The 21,055-nt window shown below is 42.4% G+C and overlaps 1 protein-coding gene and 1 long non-coding RNA gene across 13 annotated transcripts; both read right to left on the bottom strand.

Annotated features, from left to right (window-relative positions):
• Window positions 1-2,396: 2,396 nt before the first annotated feature.
• LOC127779075 (uncharacterized) lies at window positions 2,397-14,216 on the bottom strand. Of its 12 annotated transcripts, none has more exons than XR_008018617.1 (10): window positions 13,212-14,216; window positions 13,050-13,113; window positions 12,771-12,892; window positions 12,083-12,228; window positions 8,839-11,802; window positions 8,718-8,764; window positions 7,952-8,131; window positions 7,648-7,847; window positions 2,855-2,910; window positions 2,397-2,731 (listed from the first exon to the last, which is right to left on the bottom strand). It is a non-coding gene; the product is annotated as an uncharacterized LOC127779075 (long non-coding RNA). The 12 variants fall into 12 exon arrangements; XR_008018616.1 differs by having other exon boundaries at window positions 12,083-12,133; XR_008018613.1 differs by having other exon boundaries at window positions 2,398-2,731; window positions 8,839-9,036; window positions 9,158-12,228.
• Window positions 14,217-17,954: 3,738 nt separating this feature from the next.
• On the bottom strand, window positions 17,955-20,780 carry LOC127779074 (uncharacterized). Its single transcript, XM_052305762.1, has 2 exons — window positions 20,504-20,780; window positions 17,955-18,583 (listed from the first exon to the last, which is right to left on the bottom strand). The coding sequence occupies exons 1-2, from the start codon at window positions 20,610-20,612 to the stop codon at window positions 18,318-18,320; spliced, it is 375 nt and encodes a 124-aa protein (XP_052161722.1). The 5' UTR covers window positions 20,613-20,780; the 3' UTR covers window positions 17,955-18,317.
• Window positions 20,781-21,055: the final 275 nt, after the last annotated feature.

Genomic DNA, 21,055 nt, shown 5'->3' with positions numbered 1-21,055 from the left:
GGATGAGAGAGGAGCACCTGTAATCAGTGCCCAGGAGATGTAGGCTTCAGCTGAAATTCGTTATCACATATCGTGCCTCGGTAACGTCATCTGTTTTGGATCTCCTATGGCGTTTCTGCCACGTTTGGTTTTCTATGGTAATTTCGGGCTTGCTCTATAATAAGTAGTATTAGAGCCTACAGGAGATCCATGATAGAGGCGCGATGGAGGTGCTTGACATCCCGCCGCTTGCGGTTTATATCTAGCGAGGGACATGTGAGCAAGGTGGAGCATGTCAGTGAGCAACGATTTAATCGGTGGATCGAACATTTCATGCGGCGGTCTGAACCGTTCGATAGCTGCAATCGACAGAAAGATGACTAGACGTAGTGCTCGGATTGATGGCGGCGGAAGCGATTGGCGATCCATTCGGTGGGTCAGACACTTTGAGCGGGTGGCCCGGACTTTCCTCTTAGCTACTCTCAACAGGGAGATATGGGGCCCCATGCTCGAGTTGAAAGCTGCAGGCGATCAGTGATCTCAGTAAATAGAATCGAACACTATGGGCAGGGTGGCCCAGGCCTTTCTATGAGCCATGTTCGACAGGGAGATCGCTAGATGTAGCGCTTGGGTCGTTCGGTGGTTGGGAGGATGACATGTGATTTGTCGGTCTCGACTCGTGACTAGATTGATGGCGTTCAATCGGACGTCGGAACAGATGGACCCTAGAGGCTGATGGAGGTGTTGTCGACTAAGTTTTTTAAACGATGGATTGCTATGAAGACGGTGTACCAGCAGCATGCGACATGCACAGAATTCTACAGATCGATGGCTTCGTCGATGGCAGAGTTGACGGAAGGTACTTGTGAAGGTGCTCAAGGCTGCAGGATGTACATGAGGCTCAGGTGGTCACCCAACTTAAGGCGGTGTGTGCGATCTATGTCGAGGCTGAGCCGAGAGAGTGACCAGGGACGATGTCGGTCGTGGCAGGCTTCAGAGAAGCCTAGATCGTGTGGGATTCGTATTCTGTATGCCCAGCTGCGATGGAGATTACTTGGACGTGGAGATACACTCAGGGTCTGTTTGGGGGAGCATAAGATTCTGAGAAGCAACTGGTTGAGCCAGCTTCTGAGAATCTGGAAAAGCTGGGTTTCCCAGCTTTTGGCTTCTAGTTCATTTACTAGATTCTACAACTACAGTTTCTTAGAATCTGGATCAAAATCTGAACTGTTTAAAGGAGGTTCTGATTCTGGAAGAAACTGCAGCAGTTAAAAGCTTTCTCATACAGACCCTTAGACACGCATACCAAACAATCAAGGAGGAAACCTAGCCGTACACGTATTGGGAAGAACGAGGATTCTTAGATAGTCATGAGTTGAACTCAAACCCAATAAAATCAGCATGGATTCCATCGGATTGCTACAACCAAAGCAATCGATCGAGCAAATCACAAGGCAAGGGCAAGAATTTCGTGGGCAGCGTGGTTTGTCGACATGAACTTGGGCAGCGGGCTACGGCTTCGACGAGCAGCAGTACAGGCCATGGAGGAGCTTGACGCGGGCCGGCTCCAGTTGGTGGTGGCAGCAGCAGTGGTGGCGTCTGGATCCAGGAGGACGCATCTTCAGATGGGGGCGCTAAGCAGCGCTGGATGGGGAGACCAAGGTGGTGCGGCGGCGTGGCTCTGGTGCTGGTAGTTGATAGGGAAATCGTTTTCCGATGCGGTCAAAAGTGATTTTTGTATGCAGACGGGTGGCCCACTAGCAAAACGGCATGTGAAAATCCGATTTTCACAAGCAGATGCTTAAGTCGTCTGCATGCAAAAATAATTTGGGCGATAAAACAATTCCAAAAATAAAAACCCTAGATCCATATAACACAGAAACCCTAATCCGCGGTCGTGTCACGTAGGATCCGTTGCCGTCGTCGTGCCAGGATCCACCGTCGTGGTTGTCGCTCGAGGCCGACACCGTCACTACCGACGTGGTCCAAGTTGCCGAGGCCCGGCAACAATAGATCCGCGCGTCCCGAGGCCTGGTGGCAGCGGATCCCGCTCACCCTAGGCCTGGCACTAGCAGATCCGGCCCTCCACCAATGCCGCCGGTCGTCGCGGAAGTTGTCGTCGGTCATCGTAGTAGTGGTCGCCGTCGACGCCGCCTGCCCGCTCCCACCGCATCCGCCTTAGCTGCTGGAGTGGAATGGGGGAGAGGAAGGGATGAGAGGAAGTAGGAGTGTATAACAAGAGTAGGAGGGGAAAGGTGCGGTAGAGAGAATGAGTAGGAGGAGAATAAAAGGTGCGGGATATTACGTGGGGCCCACTTACTCACCCCTTTGCCCACATGCAAAAATTGTATGCGGTCTCTTAAGAGGTCCACCTGAAATATAAGTCTATTTTCATTGACGGATCTCTTAAGGGACCGCATGCGCCGTGAACCTTCCCTTGGAAAATAATTTTTGCAGGTGCAATCAATTATAGTTCATCTACAACTTATAAGGGTCATCGTACATAGAATTTTTTGTGTAGTAGTGTCAGGGTCACCAACAACTCGAGTCGAATGGGTCGAAATACTAGGGATGCAAGTGGGTAGTCCCGCTACCCGCATAAAAACCCGTTTGCTAGTCTATTTTTCACATGATAGTATAAAATTTAGAAGAAAAAATGAACTAGAAGTGGCACAAGCGGGATAAAAAAGCCCGCTTGCCCACCCCGCTTGCATCCCTACGAAATACTTTGTCGTGCTTCATGGGACGCGACCTGAAAGAAATGTGGTACGACCTTGAGTATGCCTCCTCAATAAGAAAAATCATTAGTTGGGTCATGAACCAAGAAATTACGGAACGATGACCCAAGTCGAGAACGGGTTCAGGGTTCGCGAACCTAAGTTATGCTGGTCGAAGATTACGAGGAGTCCAGGCTGCATAGAGAGCAACAATCTGCATGAGACTTCTTGTGTCAGATGTGTCCACAAGAGCAAGTTCAATAGTATAGCCAACTACTAGCTCCAATTCATCTATAGCCAATCTAATAGCTCATTTATACAATAGATACATACTACACTATTAATATCTGGTCTCATCTATCATATACACACTGTATCTTGGAGTCCGTGCTACAGCTGGCTACAAATCTGTAGCCCGCTGCTCTTCTCTCTCTTTATTTATCTCCTTAAAATATATTTACAGTTGGCTTATAGCCTGCTATTGTACCTGCTCTAAGAAAATGTTCATCCATGGGAGATGTGCCCAGGACATAGAGAAGATGTGTGCACCATTCTGAGTTGAGACACCATGGGAGATGAATTTAGGATGTGAAGTTGTGGTCGCCATCTTGATATGAGTACAAGAAGTATAGATCAGGTCGCTGCAGAGGTGTATTCACCATCCTGAATCAAGTTCTAGAGCACGTCGTAGTCAAGATCGATGAGCTTGGAGGACATTAGAGTCTAGATAAGAGGGGAGGATTGTGAGTAGTTCTCGTCCTCCGGGTTGATAATATTTGTTATTTTGGACAAAAGCACGGTCTTCAAAAAACAACTTTAATCATTAATTTTTTATTATAATATGTATAAAAGTGTTAATAAATATATGATTTTATTAAAAGTGTTTTTTAAGACTAATTTATACACGTAGTCACCATATTTGAAAGACAAATATTTTAAAAATAATTTATAATCAAATATATATTCTAAAGTTTAACCTTACCCTTGTCTAAAACGACAAATATTATCAATCCGGAGGTAATAATATACAGCAGTCAATTAAGTAACCAAGGATTTTTTTTTTTCAGATAATCGAAGAGTCAGTTAGGTAATTAAGGAGTCAAGTACTTTAATGAGTCTAGGTGATTGTTTTTAGCTCGTTACTTTTAAAAGCAGTAGTACCTTTCTCTTGTATCTAATAAAATCATACAAGAAAGTGAATCAGAAAGTGTGATCTTGCCGTGTTCTTCGATACAAGAGCAGGTACAATAGCATTACTATAAATTTGATTTATAAACATATTTTAAAGAGATAAAAGATGAAAGAGAAAAGCAGTGGGCTACAGATCTATAGCCGCACGGACTCCAAGACGTAATATGTGTATGACAGGTAGGACCAGATATTAATAGCGTACTGAGTAAGTATTATACGAATTGGCTATTAATTTGGCTATAGATAATTTAGAGCTAGTAGTTGGCTACACTATTAAACCAACTTGCTCTAATGCATGCGGATGTCTTCTTTGTGACGGTGGGGAGAAGTGGATAGTGGCCAGTAGTATAAGGCCAGTCCTAACCCAAAACAATAGGCATAGTTTACATAAACTTCACATAATCAAGAAACTACACTACTCTTTCAACGCAAACACAATTTTTCCATACTTAAATTTAATGCTGCTTATCTCATATGATGTATTGGATGTTGTGTAGAAGCCATGTCTCGTGCCAAACTTGTTTCCCTTCTCTTTACTCATTTATTCACTTGCCACATCATCTTTCATCCTAGGTGACAGCTTATTTAATGCTATAGACACCATCCTAATCATTGGGTTGGGAATGGTCTAAGCCTCTATACACTTACCCCTAGGTGCCATGTAAGCTCACATGATGAGGTGGATGAGAGAGATGAAAGGAGAGAGAAAGAGGCACCTCTCATATAAGGAACAACCTCTACACAAACTTTAAGAGATATAAGAACAAGAGACCAATGAATTGATAGCAAACAAATAAATCAAAATTAATATGATGTATTATGGTAAGTGTGCTAGAGGTAATTTGTTGTAGTATATACTCCCTCCGTATTTTAAATGTATGACGCTGTTGACTTTTTAATCAACGTTTGATCATTCGTCTTATTCAAAAAATTTATGTTATTATCATTTATTTTATCGTGACTTGATTTATCATCAAATGTTCTTTAAACATGCTATAAATATTTTTATATTTATACAAAAATTTTGAATAAGACGAATGGTCAAACGTTGATTATAAATTCAACGGGCGTCATACATTAAAATACGGAGGGAGTAGTACATATTTATTAATGAGTTAATGATGTGAACTGAATTAAGGGAGACTATCATCTCCACTGTGAAGCTTGCCCTAAAGGGATGCAGGCTGCAGCAGGCAGGGCCGACCCGAGGTGAGGTGTGGCGCGGCATGCGTCGAGCAAGCTGCGTGCGTGGGCACGTGTTGGTCGGTCTGGCCCGTGCTAGCTGGGCCGCGTAGGAAAAAAAGAGGAGGGAGTGGACTGGGCCGGCTTACTGATGGGCTGAAAAATAAAAGGATAGGAGAGAGAAGGCTAGCCCGGCCTGAGAGAGAGGGGAAAGAGGACGATAAATAGTGCTACTTTATTAATAACTAGTGAGGCACGTCGACATATATTGACCATATACATCCACTACCTAAATCAATCATGAGGGTTAGTATGTGGTAACATAAATCATAAAAAAACTATGTTCTGGTAATGTAATCTTATTGGAATAAAACATTCCTGAAGATGTTGATAGTAAGTCCCATATCAATCCTCATTGGTTATCTTTTCATATGTTAGCGAGCTTACCATATCAATTTGAGGTTCTGTATGTACTTAAAGATTTCTTGTTTGATCAAATTTATTTTGAATTTGTAAAAATAAACCCCTACCCCCATGCCTCTCTATGACATTTTTCTTCCGTACACTGACATTTTTCCCTTTGCATATGTCTGAAGCAGCAACAAACACTGACTAAACATGTCAACGTGTGTAAGTTATTTTCAAGATGAGCCGACTCACAACTGTACCGGCTCCCCTGCATGTTCACGTCTTTCACCACCGGTTTGCTCCGCTCCCTGTGCCACCACAGCTCCTTGTACAACATGGCCACTAACGTCGCCTCCTCCACGCCATCGTCGCTGGCCGCCGTGGTGCCGAAGTTGTGGAACCAGCGTTGGCCGTTGCCGCCGCCGCCGCGCCCCACGGGTTGTGTCACAGGTCCACTCGGTATCGCAACCACCACTCCTGGTCATCGTCATCGACTGCCGCCGCCATCCAAACTTCGTGGGTGGCCACGCTCGTGCGGACGCGATGCATGTAGCACAGCTCACCGGCGAGGTCCGAGAGACGGTCGTTGTTGTCGCAGGCCGTGCAGCCCAGAGAGGACGGGACCGCGTCGAACGCCTTGTCTCGCAGGTTGAATCACAGCAGCTCGCATGGCTGAGACTCGTTGATGAACCAGTAGAAGGAACCCCCACGCGTGCAGGCAGCGGGTCTCCTCCTACCGGGACTGATGGCACGCGACGAGTCTTGCATGCGCTGCCATCCATCGCCGGCGCCTGTGTCGAGCGTGAAGATCTCGTGTCCGATGTTGTAGACCAGCGGATCGTTGTGGGACTTGCAGTAGAAGCACCTGACGACGACGTACCTGTTCCGCCACAGGTCGAAGCCAACCGCCGCCGTTGATTCTGTAGACCGTGGGCATGGGCCGCTGCCGTTGTCGGGCGGCAGCACAACGAGCTCCTGGGTGGCCAGGTTGCACACGAGCATGGCCCTGCCATAGGTGGCGAAGGCGACAAGGCCGTCGCAGTGGGTGGGGATGATATGGCGGGTGATACGGCCGCCGTTAGGGATAGACTTGTGGAGCATCGGATCAGTCTCGACGGTGATGTCTAGCGGCGGCGCCACCACCGCTCTCGCTCCTGGTCTAGCCGCCGCTCGCAGGGTAAGCCTTAGCCGGTGAAGCTGACAACCTCGAAGTTGGAGAGTGTGCTTTCTCGTCCCATATATCTTCCATGCTCGCGACAGCAAGCAAGGATGACGTTGGGAGCTGCCTCGCGCACGACCGCTCGAGTTGGCAGCGGACCAAGGCGGGGTCGTCGACGGCGGCGTGCCACGAGCGGCAAACTGCCCTGAAACATGCGAGGGATGTTACTCGGAGGTTCACGAAGATGTGGGAGAAGAACACGTCGTCGGGGATGGATGTGGCGGTGCCCGCATAATCTTCTGGGATCGCGGCAACGGCGGCGGCGGCCGGTGGATGCGGTGGATTGATTTGCCAGTGAGGTGAGGCGGGCAGAGCGGCGGCGTGGGTTCGTTCCGGTGGGCGGCGCGGCATGGGGATGGCGCGTGTGGTGCGGTTTCTTCCTTTCGCAGCGATTCTTTTTTTTCGTGCGCGGTGCGGTTTCTTTCTTAGGGATGATAGGTGGGACCTACGTGAGAGTGGGTCTAGAAGATTGCGGGATTGGTAATGAACTGGTACTTTTTATATTAGTAGATTAGTATAGAGTATAGATATAGATTTAATCAAGAATTTGTGCAACCGGACCCACGTGTCAATGAGATAATAATGCAGGATTAAGAGGATGATTACTGTGCAAGATTAATTAAAGGAACATGGGTCCCACCTGACAGTGTCCCTTTTCTTCTCTTCTCGATTTCTCCTCTTCTCGATTTCTTCTCTCCTCGTTCCTCTTTCTTCTTCACGCGCGCACGAGCGGAGGAGGGCGAGGCGAGGGGAGGGGTGCGGGGCGTGGTTTTTTTCGATTTGGCGACGGTTAAGCGCTAATTGCAGGGTTAAGCGCTAATTGCAACTAAACAACTCGTGCTTTTTATATTAGTCTATATCTAGATTATATTCACAATATGAATTTATATAATATAGTATGATTATAAAAGAAAAACATCGAGTTTGATTATAAGATTGAAAAGAACTCACAGTTGCAGCCCAAATCTGATGTCGCAAATGAATGAACATTAGGTTGCCCGGAGATCAGCCTCCTTAGCAGCGCCAATGCTGTTCTGTGCTTTACCACCAGCTATCCTGAGCCTCTCATTCAAATGGCTTTGACAAACTTGCCTGAAAAATCACATGCTTCACTCTCTCCCCTACTTCCTCAAACAATCGTCCACTTCTTTCTAGCGGAACAAAGAGAACCATTAGGAGTAAACTATTATTATCATCATGATATTTACTATGAGTAACAGAAGACCTGAATTTTCTCTGGATGGTCAATACTTACAAATTAGAGAAATCATCAAAACACGGACCAAAATTATCCATGCATGTTCCAAAATTCCATCAAAACACAGATAAGATGTTACTTGAAGAGAAAGAAGGCAGGAGTTTGATGCAACCATCTTCTCCTGTAGCTTTGGAGGCGGAGGCTTGATGTGGATCAAGGTTGGCAGCGGTGCATGGACTATATGGAATAAGAGTGTTATTAGTAAATGTAAAGGTGCAGCAATCCTTGTGCCGACGAAATGAAGATTTGGTTTCTGAAATAAGGTTGACTATTAGGGCCCAAGGCCATAGAAAAGTTTGATTTTTGGATCTAGCTAAGCAACCAGCCTTTCAAATCCAATTTGTGGGGTAGATTTGCACAAAACCTATCAATCATTTTCGGAAAACCTTTTTCTAACAGCCTTTCCAATGAATTAGATTTGCACAGCACACACAAAAGGATTGATAGAATTTGAAAATCAATGTGTTATTAGGACAAAAAAAAATTCCCTGGAGCAAATTCTATGGTTGCTCCCTAAGCAATAACTTTTATTTTGATCAACCAGCAATTCATGTATTTTTATCCCAACAAATTAAAACATGAATGTTGGATGTAGTAAATCAATGATCTTAATGTTAAAACTTATTAACCAGAGGTTAGCTCATGATTCATGAATATTTATTTCAGAACTCGCCAAAGTTTGCACCATGCCAAAGTATAGCGACATTCTAGACTTTAGGTATGTATTGGTCACAGGAAATGTGAATATTCTGAAGATTATTACCAGTCGAAGACCATGCAAAAGCCTAAGATGCAATCCAAAGGTCAAACCTGAGATAAAAAAAAGGAAAAAAAATTTAGAGCACCACATCATTCTGAAATTGAAGTCCACCAAATACATATACCTTGTTATGTACTGAAGCAGCACCATTCAGGGGGTAGGCCAGCATGACATCCATGCCAACGATACTTGTGAGATGACCGACAAAGAAATGCTCGACTTCTTCGCACAAAGTGTGATGATTAGGCCAAAGATACTTGTGAAAAATTAATTCCTTCATGAAGTCCAGAAGGAAAACTTCGATGTGATATATTCTCTTGTACTAAGAGGGGCCAAGATGGTAAGCCAGTCAACAGTCTCACCCCAATTAGAACACTTTATATTAGAAACTATAAATGTTAAAAGGGAAAAGGGATTATGTGCTTGATTTGGTTACATGATACCTCTCCACCAATTTTGTTAGCCAAGCACAGGCCAACAGCTCCTCCATTTTTCTTCCCTTATATCTAAAAGCTATTCAAATGATTCAGGATACAAATAAGCTATTATTAGTAAATAATAAAGTAAAATTCACAAGTAGTTTTCAGATAAGTAAAATTCTGATGAATATAAAGAAGCAAAATTCACAAGCAATTTTCAGATAAGTAAAGGCCATATTACGATGCACAGATCCATGGACCATGGGGCATGTTTAACGTAAAAGTCAGTCCTAAAATACATGATCTACAATACCATATTACAATGCAACTCACTAAATCCACAGATCACTTGAAAATCCATAAACCACGTTGGCTGAAACAACCAAATCCACAGACCACGTTTCAATAAAACAATGTAGGCTCAAATTTGCAGGTAACCGATGGAAAACAAAAAAAAAACGGGATTTCAACCGGGGGTGGAGGCCGGCGAGGTGCTGCAACGGCGAAGGGGAGGGCAGAGACCGGTGAGGCGCATAGGCGATGGAAGGAGGCATGGGAGACGGTCGGCGAGGAGGAGCGATTCCCTCCCTGCATGCCCGTGGCTGGGTTCTCGCCGAGGCGGAGGCGGCGCGCGGTCGACGGGAGGGATCGAGGGAAGTGGCTCGTGGTGGGGGAGGAGATCACGCGTCGACAGAAGGGGAGGGAAGCGTCGGCGCTCGGCGTGGGGAGAAGCCGCAGAGCGAGCGGTTGTTCGTGGGTTTTCTTTTTTTTTTTTTTCCTCTCCCTCTCTCGCCGGACGACGTGGGATTTTATTCCTCTCTCCTTTTTACCGATCGCTCTAACCGCAGATTAGCAGAGGTGAATCGCTAATTGCAGGGTGATCCAACTCTTGATATAATCCGTTGGATGAATAGATCTAAGGGTCGAAAAAGATAGGTGTTTGATGAGCTGGTGCTTTTTATAGCAGTACTAGTTAGTGTGCACATACGAGGCACGTCGATATATATTGAATGAAATTCATATTCTTGTTAGTTCACATTAACAATGAAGAGAAACATATATTCAACTTGAACCGATCGAGATTCAAGTTCTATTGTCGATCATGTCCAAAGACCGTGTCATGCATTAGGAGGGCACTCGGTGCAGCCCGCAACTGAGCACTAAGCCACCTGGGAGCGTCCAACCCACCCTAGCATATCTGGTGGCCAGTGGGGGTGTGCCGTCAACCGTTAGTTTCTCAGTGGCTAGAAGTCAGCGGGTGGCCAGTGGGGGTGTGCCGTCAACCGCTAGTTTCTCAGCGGCTAGAAGTCAACGGGACATTTTAAAAAAAAAAAAAAAAACTTGTACTGATAGTTTTTATACCGAAGACTCTGGATTTCTTTGAAAAATGATTAATCTAATTGGAAGGGAATGTTTCATATAGTTTAAGAGTGTTACATGATAATTAATTTGAAAGTCGAAGTAAATATTCCAGCGGTATATGATTGGTGGTACGTGGCATCATGAATACAACAACATTCTTTTTATGGTCTTCCACTGACTACCCAGATTAACTCATCTCCATGTAAACTGAGAAGCGGAATTCATCAGTAGCAGATAGATCTCCAAGTTGAAAATTTCCTTTCCTTCCAAGCATTCAGATCGAGGAAATATAGATAAGTTTTGTTGCACTGTCCAAACTTACGTGCTGATGATCGGTGATATCCATATTGTTTCTGCCTACATGAATTTGAAAATCAAGCAAAGCAGGAAGCCTGACTTGTTATATTCTTCAGTTAGGTTTAAATGGATTGTCTGATTAGGTTGCAAGCATCTTTTGATGTCCAGTCATAGCACCTTACAACGAATAAAGCTGCCATGACAGTAACAAACTTGGTTATTTAGTTGAGCAACAACATACATGCAAGGTGCAGCAAGCCTACAATATCTAAATTTGTGAAGTTAACAGTGTAATTAAGATGTTGTATTCAAATATAAAACTAAAAAAATAATTACAATCCACTTTTGACCAAAACATTAAGTAAAATAATATGGAAACATTTAAAAGGGTCAGTTTCGCTGCACATTATTGACTAAACAGATAGCTGAAAATTTCCCTAACAGAGCTTACACATTTTGAGACTTTTAGTAAACTAAAGAAAAATGTGATATTTAATGGATGAATTCAGAAAGAGAGAAAACCAATCCGTAAAACAGAAGCTACTGGGAATGAATATTAACACGCTTAACTGATGGACCTACTGTCTAGAAGTAGTTAGTTTTGAGCAGAGTGAAATACCTGTCCTATACTGCAGATGGTGATCAATTGCACTTCTGTTTTGTGCTTTGATCAAATCAGTTAATGCGATTACATTCTTTTACTACATTTGCATCACCTGATGTTATCGTCTTCAGAAAGCACTTTTTATTAGGAGGACAACCGAATAATTCTCATAAAGGGAAAACAAATGAAATTTGAAGGAAGAAGAACTAAGGATAATAACCACTTCATCAATTTCAGTATAAGAAAAACTAAAACTATGCAATATGGTCATTTGTTGGGTAAAAAGGAAAGGTTCCATGTTACACGCTGCCGACGGCATTAGCTAGTGCTATCTGAAGCCCTGTACTGAACTAAAAAAGTCTCTGAACCTACGTCATCCTGCTTCGAAGTTAATAGGAACAAAAATCTGAAACAATAGAAAATTAGGTTGCACATATCAACAAAGATTAGTAAAATCTAAGCGAGTGATATATGAAGTCATGAACTAAAAATAGTCTCCAAACCAAGGCTATCCTACCATCTTCATTTCTGAGTTAATAGGTACAAACATCTGAGTAAATAGAAAATTAGGTTGGAGAGGGTATTCAATTGAACCTAGCTTTTTAGCAGAAAATGAAAAGGAAAAGAAAAGATATTTAATTGAATATGTACTTGCAGCTCTGAAATTAAAAGATATTCAATTGAACCTGAATTTTAGCAGCAAAACAGAACCATCGCATCAAGTGCAAGTTGGGGATCTGTTCAGAAGCAAAACGCCGCAGTTGGAACACTTTGAATCAGATGAATGTTACTGAATGGAGGCAAACATGTCATGCCAATTGGTCTGGCACTACTGCTGAATCCAAAAGAAATTAATCTATTTATCTCGGTGAAAAAGAAATTGTATTAAGGAAGAATCAACATATCAAAAAGAAGATTGTATTTTATCTAATTAAAAAATGCCAGTTTCTCAAAGTTGCCTCAGCTTATTTTATTCAGTTATTCTCTATCTACAATCTATATCTTCTTCACTAAGTAGCTTTGCAAACATGTGGCAACCACAAATCAGAAGGACAAATAAATCTACCTTGATTTGTCTTGCAAAAATCTGACTTGCTCTGTTGTTTTTTAGCACACAGAATTGGACTTGTAGTTCTACTCTCTCAAATAGAATCGTACAACAATACCCGGTGAAAAGCAGAATGCCCAAGCTTTTCAATAAATTGTAGAGTAAAAAGATCACCAGGATGGTGAAATTTTATACTTCATTCGCTATATTTTCAGATAAAAAGCTACATGTATGTATAAACCTAAAACTGACTCATCGACATCCAGTTCATAAGTAGAGAAGATTAACGTTCCAGTTAAAGGAACAGAAGAAATTGTGCTAGTCACCTTTAGAAGCAAAAGGACCAACTTTGGGATTGAATCTAATGCCTTCACTTATTGGCATTTCTCCTTTTACAATTGAAGGCAACAAAATGAATCCTTGAAGCTCAAAAAAACGCTTACTCCATCTACAGACAAAACAGAGAGCATTAGATATTTATTTGATGTATTCCTGCATAGATGGCCAAAACATGTCCAGCCGGATGATTACTATATTGCAAAGCAAAATAATAACGTCGAACATCACCAACATGATGTTAAACCCAAGGAGTTAGGAACCAATACCAATCTGTCCTTGGAAATGTTCCCAATCATCACGGTGTGCTCGATCCCACATCCCAACCTGCAACTGCACCAAAACACATAAACAGAAGAGATGAATGAGAGCAGAAACATACATCTGAACCATGCGACCAAACCAAAAGGAATGATTTCCAATAGTCATACAAAAACAGTCGCACGGTGCAGTAGAGGAGCATGGCACAAAGCAATGTACTGTCAGTCATCTTCCTCGACGTTGCCCCGTGCTCCGGCGTCGTCTTCCTGTACCGGCGGGGTAGAGAAGGTGGACGATAGCGTGAAGACCCTCACACAGATCGAAGCCATTTGTTCAGCAGTGTTGAAGGAAAGACGGCAAAGCAGAAAAATCAGGAGCGGGGATCAGCATGAGAAGGGATAACCAATGGCTTGGAGCACGACGTCACCGGAGATCGACGGCGCGGCGCGGAAGCGGCGGGCATGGGGCGGGCAGGGCGGCGGGGTGGAGCTGGGAGGGCCGTGGAGATGGCGCAGGTGAGGACGGCGTGGGGAGGAGGAGGGGAAGCGATGGCATAGTCGGCCTCGGCGAGCGCCGCGCGGGCGAGTGGGTCGGGGGGCTTCTTGGTCCCCGCGGCAGTGGAAGCGGCGGCGGCGCGCGCACGGGCGAGGAGCTGGGCGCCCTGCGCGAAGTGACGGCGACGGCGGATGGCCTCCCAGCGCTAGTAGATGAGAAGAACGGCGTCGGCAGTTGGATCGGCAACCGGAGTCCGTGGCGGTTCGACGAAGGCGGTAGCGGCGGGGGACTGGACGGCGTGGGGGTAGGAGGCGGCGGCGGCGATGTGGCCCGCTCGACGACGGCTCCGGCGGGAGGCGGCGGCGGCAGGCGGCAGGCTAGGGGAATCGGGAGCGCAGCCCGGCGAGCGGAGTTGGGGCGGCGGGCTCGCACGAGAGGCGGCAGCGGGAGGCGGCGGCGGCAGGCGGCAGGCTAGGGGAATCGGGAGCGCAGCCCGGCGAGCGGAGTTGGGGCGGCGGGCTCGCACGAGAGGCGGCAGCGGGAGGCGGCGACCCGGCGACGCGTGAGGGGCTGGCGCAGCCGCGCGCGAGCGGAGCGGCGCCGGCGGGCGCGCAGGAGGCGAGCGGCGGGCGCGTAGGACGCGGCGGCGGCCGGCGCCGCGCAGGAGGATAGGTTTTCCTTTTTTTTTTCTTTCTGGGCGGCGGTGGGTTCTTTTCTCTTTTTCTTTTTCGCTAACCGCTGTTTACCACGTGGGATTTTTTCGCTAACCGCTGTTTACCACGTGGGAATCGCTAATTGCAGAGGTTTAATATAAACTGTTGGATGAACAGATCTAAGGGTCAGGAGAGAGAGGTGTTGGATGAACTGGTGCTTTTTATATTGGTATAGATTATTATATTGGTAAAGATAGATAGATTTATTAAGGGATTAGAATTGGAGTACAGTTTTTTTTTTATTCAGGATTTTATTATGAATTTAAAACTTGATGAATTTTGGAGGGAACATTAGATGGAGGGATATATTGATCAAATTTGAAATCATTAATGGCACGAGATTTCAAAAATTTTGAAATTTAAAACGTAATAAAAAGCGTTTTTAAGTAAAGGAGTCAAACTCAGGATGCTACATAAAGGTTTTATTAGGGTTCATCTTCCCGAGCGGAGAAAAATCACCAAGAAGAGAGTACATATTAACTACCTGATCAAGGCAGGGAGCATAACTCTTATGTAGAGTGCTTCAACAACGAATAATGGAGATTGCCGAATCTTAATTAGGTAGCTCCAGAAAAACTTGTCCCGTCTTTATATTTGTAACTAGAAAAGGTAGCCTGCGCATATGCGCAGGCACGTTGCTGACACCTTGTTTAATGTTGCTTGAAATTTTATGAATAATATTAACATGTGGGTAATTTTTTTTTGGTAATATGTTTTTATTATATTCTAAATCTGTTTTTGTCCATAATTTGTTTAGGATCGCTGCTTTAAATGTTGGTCATGATTTTCTTCTAACTACCCTATCAACATATAAATTCTACATTAAAATTATTTATTCGAATTCATAAAATCTTGAGTTTATGAGAAAATATCGTGTCGTGGAAATGGAGTTAATTCGCATGGACCTATCATTTGTACTATATGTGTTTTTAATATTTAGTATATCATATTTTTGGAGTTTCTAAACTTTAAGTAATAGCTTTTCTTGTGTACTATAGATATCTTTATGGAATTTAGGATATTTTAATGGAAAAAACTTTCTATTAAGATATATATGGTAAGAGGAAAATTTTGTCCAATTATAACAAATTTATATTTACTTCTGCTACCTCCTTTTTTCATATACTTACTATGTTCTTGGAAAAATGAATTTAAAATTGAAATAAGAGAGCAATTATATAAATGAAATTAGTTTGTGTAGAGTATTTATAAATAAAATTGTTGATGACATTGGTTGAAATTGGGCGTTTGTCAATAGCATTTTTGGATTTTGTCATCCTATTTAGTCATAAATATTTGTCAACTGATAACAGATATATAATGATATGCTTTATATTGTCATTTGTTATATAATTTTCATGTCTGTTTGGATTATATGAAAAGAATCAAAATGCGACCTGAAATATAATTTTATTTTATAAGTTGAAATATATTCAAAACAGATAGTAAAATATTAATTTAATGGTAAATAATATGATGGTCTAAACTTCGTTTTCAATTGTAGAGCGAATTTAGTTATGCATGTTTGTAAAAGTGATATATAATAAAATAATATATGTCGCCATTTGTTTGTCATATATGATGAAAAGGGTCAATATACGACCCAAAAAACATTTTTATTTATTATAATTTAAAATATGTCAGCACCACTTTAAGCCTATCTCAACTATTACATTATATGTATGTAAAAATTTTATGTGTAATTTTGAATTTATAGTTGATTAGAATTTAATATGATAAATAACAAATATTATCTCAACTACTATAAAGAAAAGATTAAAGGAAAGTGAAGAGAAGGTGAGGAGGGCCGGTTGCGTGCATGCAGTATGAAGTGATATTTTTTAAGGGTTAATTGGATCCATGCCACTACAAAATATGCCATTTTAGAAAAATGTCATTACTATTCACAATATTGGCTACGTGCTATTGGAATTTGAAAAAATTAGAACCATGCCACTCCATCACGTTTTCCGTCAAAAATCTCCGCTAACCCCAACTGCACGAGGGACCTAGCTGTTAGTTTCATCTTCACCTCCCTCCCCTCTCTTCTCTTTCCCCTTCCTCTCTCTCCACCACTGTCGTCGACCACCACCGTCACTGCCGCTGTCATCGGCCACCTCCGTGAAGGCCTCAGGAGCTACTACCGTCGCCACTATCATCGGCCCTATCTGCGACGGGAGGCTTGGGAGCCGTTGCCGCCACTGCCGTCTGTGGCAGGAGGCTCGGGAGCAGCCGTCCTCAACACCATCCACGCGGAAGGGCTCAGGAGCCCCGGCCGCCGTCACTATCCTCGACCCCATCCGCGACGGGAGGGCTCGGAACCTGCAGCCGCCGCCGCCGCCGCTATCCTTGATGCCATCCGCGTGGGAGGGCTCGGGAGCCGCCGCCGCCACCGTTTCTGTCCTCGATCGCATCCGTGATGGGAGGTCTCGGGTGCCGCCGCTGCCGCCATCCTTGACGCCATCCGCAAAATCGTGAATAGTAGTGGCATTTTTTTAAAATGGCATATTTGTTGTGGCACAGAATATAAGTGATTTTGGTTGAATAGGATATCATAGTACTACGAATCTAAATCCATGTCCATGCATCCATAAAAAAATTTTATATTTTGGGACGGGGGAATATGTATTTTCTAATTAACTTCTTATTATTTTAATCTTATTAATTGGTTTTATGTGTTTTATATTGTCTAGTGTAAGCTACGTGTTGTTAATCATATGGTTTAAAAATCTGTCTGTTTTTCCATTAAAATGTGTGTTGAGTGGCCAATAGCTGGTCCAAAGCAATGTATTTCTTTTACTTATTAAATACAGTTAATTTTTTGTTCTTTCTTCGTTTCGTACTTATTGATATCTCCTATTGCTAGATCAAACTAGACTTATGTAGCACATCTACTATAGGTTGCAAAATTCAGGTCACGCTAGTTTGTGAAAGGAAACCAGGGACGATCCATGTCTGATCGTACATGGATCTAATTAGTTAGTTTTGGGGATTGGGCCGAGCCTATGGCTGAAACATTTTCTGAGTGCTTACACCTTTTTCTCCAAAAGTTTCTCATTTGCATTAAGAGACCTACATACATAGCAAAGTACGATTGAAACCACAAAAAATAGTTGATTGATCCAAATAAATAAATATTTACAAGAAAATTTATTTTCATTCCAAAATTGATGAAACTTTCAAGTTCTAAACACTCCTATATGCAACTAATAATTTGTTCACGGCTTTGAAATAATCCATTTATAGACATATTTCCCCAATCTTGAAAGAAACGAAACTTGGCAAACTGAGGTTAGCTCGGCTGTTTTTTATTAAGGAACCTGCCAATGATAGCTGACACTGAAGTGCTAGACTTGGCATGAGTGATCGTATTTACAGCAAATTATTATTTCCATGGTAGACGACGTGTTATTGACAACAAGATGTCTATGGTGGCTTTGTCAATTTTAAAATATGCCAGCCCAATCTCTCGGAATTGCTAAGGCTAGGATTTCTGCGTGTGCTTTCATTGGGATCAATGCAAGCGTGTGTATATGAGCGTCTGTGTGCTTGTACTGTGTTTCGTAAAAAAACAAAATTTGTATTTGTTTGCAACTTTCAATTTATATATATTCACATATTGTTGTGTTATTACACTAAATTTTGAGTATGCACAAGCATGGTTTACCTGTTTATTGCATATAAAATTTTCTGAAGTGTATAAATGCAAATCCAAAATGGGTGTATTACACTAAGGTGTATAGAAGATCTGTACTGATAGCACTAGGATTTGAGATGCTCTCTGATCTCTAGGTCCTAGTACTACATTGAACAATATGATATGGACATATAAACCACACATTCTGGCAAACAAACTCCGTACATATGTCTTCATACACCGCAAAGCAAAACACACACACATCCCAACTTCACATGCACATGGTATATATACACCTTGTATCATCTCTTGGTATTTAACATGTCACAAAACTATGACCACACTATATCAAAAACGCAGAAAAATTAAATTTAAAAAGCAGTAAAAAAACTTAAGAAAAATAACCACATATCCATCCTCCAATAAATAATTCAGCCAAGAACCAGCAGGAAGAAGGTCGCTCCCAGACGAAGCATGCAGGCTGCCAGGCGAGGGTCGCCGCCGGCGGCCGTCCTCGTCGCCGCGCCGCGGTGGTGGTGGCCCCTGGTGGCGACATTGTGCGGGTCCACCACCGGCGTGCCGGAGCCACCGTCGTTGGGATTGTTGGGGTTGTGCGACCGGTGGCTTGTGTAACCGCGTCCATGTCCGCCGCCGCCGCCGGCCGTCCTCTCCATCACCACCATCTCGCTGTCGGCGCCTGTATATAAAAAAAAACACACGTATAGTATCAATTGAAATTGTATCAGCAAGTTTCTGTTCTTCACGTGCCACAAAATAACATATTTTTTTTAGATAATCATAAAATAACATATTCAATATTCAAGTTAATTACTCCATCCATCACAAAATATAACAATTTCTAACCCTTATGATTTGTCTCAAAATATAAAACTTCTTCACCAAAATTCTCTTCTCAATCAATCACAACCCTTCACCATTCAAATTTTTTCATCTACCTCCACTTCTCAACCAATCACAATCTTCTCCCATTTAATTTTATCTAGTTACACGTGTCTAACCCTAAAAATCCTTATATTCTTCTTCCTCCATCTACTTTTAATAGTCATATTTCATCTTAGCATACAGACCAAGGATAAATAATTCTACTTATCATCCATCTAAACATGCTACTAGTTATTCCTCGTAAACAAGTGATTCATTAATATTTACATTTTTCGATGCCTATATAGCTAATCTTATGTGGAAGAATGAAGAGTCACGCATTAAATCCAAAAAAGTCATTAATATGATAGGTTGTTGGATTGAAATATACATATCAAAAATAAATTTTTTAGATTTGGAAATATGACTATCAAAAGTAGATGGAGGGAGTAGGACAGAGCGAGTACTTGATTTTATATGTCCTTCAAAATTTAAAATTGTTTTTTTCTACTCTTTTTTATGGTTTGTTCTGGATCGAGCATGACACATGATCATCAGGTTGTTTGTTTGTAAACAGGACGTGATGATGCCATGTTATATTTATTATTGGTGAATAATCACTTTGTGTGATATCACGAGAGCATTAGTTAGGAATATAATTAAGTATCATTAACGGCGTGCAGTGCAAGGGTCTCCGGAAATGCAGGGGAATAATATCTCATTAATTATACTGTGTTCCCCCACATGGACAGGACAGAGCATCTGTTCTTGACAGGGTTTTCAGGCAGGATGCCTGATCTGCGCGCTCACACACCACATGAGTATTCATCAAGTTTTTATTATTATTATTGTCTTGTTTATTGATTTGTGACTGGAGATTCAAGTATCTAGGCCAGCCAGACCCTTGATATGTTTTGAATAAGTTAATTACTAACTAATATAGGCATGTTTGGACTGAATAATATTTTAACAATAAGGAAATCAACTGCTTTGTTTTCCAAGAAATTTCTTCCAGATCTGAACATTTTAATTTAGTACTGAATTCTTCGGTCCATCGACGAACACAATTAATCAGTAGGGCCATGCTTGACATTGCATTTACTTTTGTTCATTTTGCAGGTGGATATGCATTTGATTAGTGAGGAAGGAAGATATATAGATAGATAAACGGGACGACAACTTATGCGAGGCTACCCAAAATGAAATTAGAAACGTTTTACAAATAATAGGGTGTAGATAATTTCCTCAAGAAATACACGGTGTAGATAAATTTCAAATATTTTCTAAGGTTTTGCTTATCTAAACTTATGGCAATTAGCCAAAGGGAACCAACCACAGCTATCTTGCCTTTCTTTTTTAGGGACCCACTTCTGGTGTTGGTTGTACTTTTGACATAATCAAAAAATTCATCGTGCATAATGCTTGTAATAAACAAACAAATCTTCATGTGTTTCCCACAAAACTAATATTGTAAGTAGTGGAACGAAAGTTAAGTTGAATAGTCGAACATCATGTCCAACCCCAACAGAACCATAGAAATCATGTTAATAACAACTTTACAAACATTCAGAAACATACAGTTCTATGCAGATACAATACAAAACATATATACACGGGAGTTGTCATCATTTGTTCATAGAAACATAGAGCTGAAGAAAACGATGCATACAAGGATACTATGGTGTAAGAAACCTACTAAGACAGACATGCAGAGAAGAGAAGGAACACTGCGTACCTGTACCCTTGATAGCTGCAGCAACATGCCTTGCTCCATGGATACTTGGAACAAGGAGTAGGAGTAGGATGAGGGAGATAGCAAGGCAAGATCTCTTTGCACTCTCCATGGCTGCAATGAGCAGAGCTAATGATGTAGTAGTAGTGTAAACTGAACTGATACTCTGCCTCTGCTACCAACACTCTTCATCCTTCCCTTAAAAATCCTTTAAAAATGAGATAGAATAAGTTCTTCAAGGAACTTTCCACTTGTACTGCCAGAGCTATGGACACCAACTTTATTGTTTATTTTTCTTATTTCTTTATTTTGTAACATCCAGCACTAATACATGTTTCCTGTTTTTTTTCCTTATCCTCAGCTTTCTTTCCCCAAAAGCATTATCCTACTAATAAGCAACAATGCAGCAAAAGGTGGTCATATTTAAAAGATATGCACCAAGTTGTTTTTTTTTAAGGACTAGTACTATTATTGCACATTTTAGATGTGTTGTTTGGCCCGCCCAATTACGCATGTGGGTCTTGTACCAATTGATGGTATGAAATGTCATGACCT

The sequence above is a fragment of the Oryza glaberrima genome, chromosome 7, assembly GCF_000147395.1.
Source record: "Oryza glaberrima chromosome 7, OglaRS2, whole genome shotgun sequence".
Taxonomy (NCBI): domain Eukaryota; kingdom Viridiplantae; phylum Streptophyta; class Magnoliopsida; order Poales; family Poaceae; genus Oryza; species Oryza glaberrima.
The sequence above is the reverse complement of the archived record's forward strand: the minus strand, read 5'-3'. Positions and strand labels throughout refer to the sequence as shown.

What these genes read in the sequence shown, in the direction of transcription:
- LOC127779074 (XM_052305762.1), bottom strand. Translation starts at nt 20,612, where the DNA reads ATGGAGAGTGCAAAGAGATCTTGCCTTGCTATCTCCCTCATCCTACTC. An exon ending in TGCAGCTATCAAGGGTACAG is followed by an intron (nt 18,584 to 20,503) that starts GTACGCAGTGTT and finishes TTTTATATACAG; the next exon opens with GCGCCGACAGCGAGATGGTG.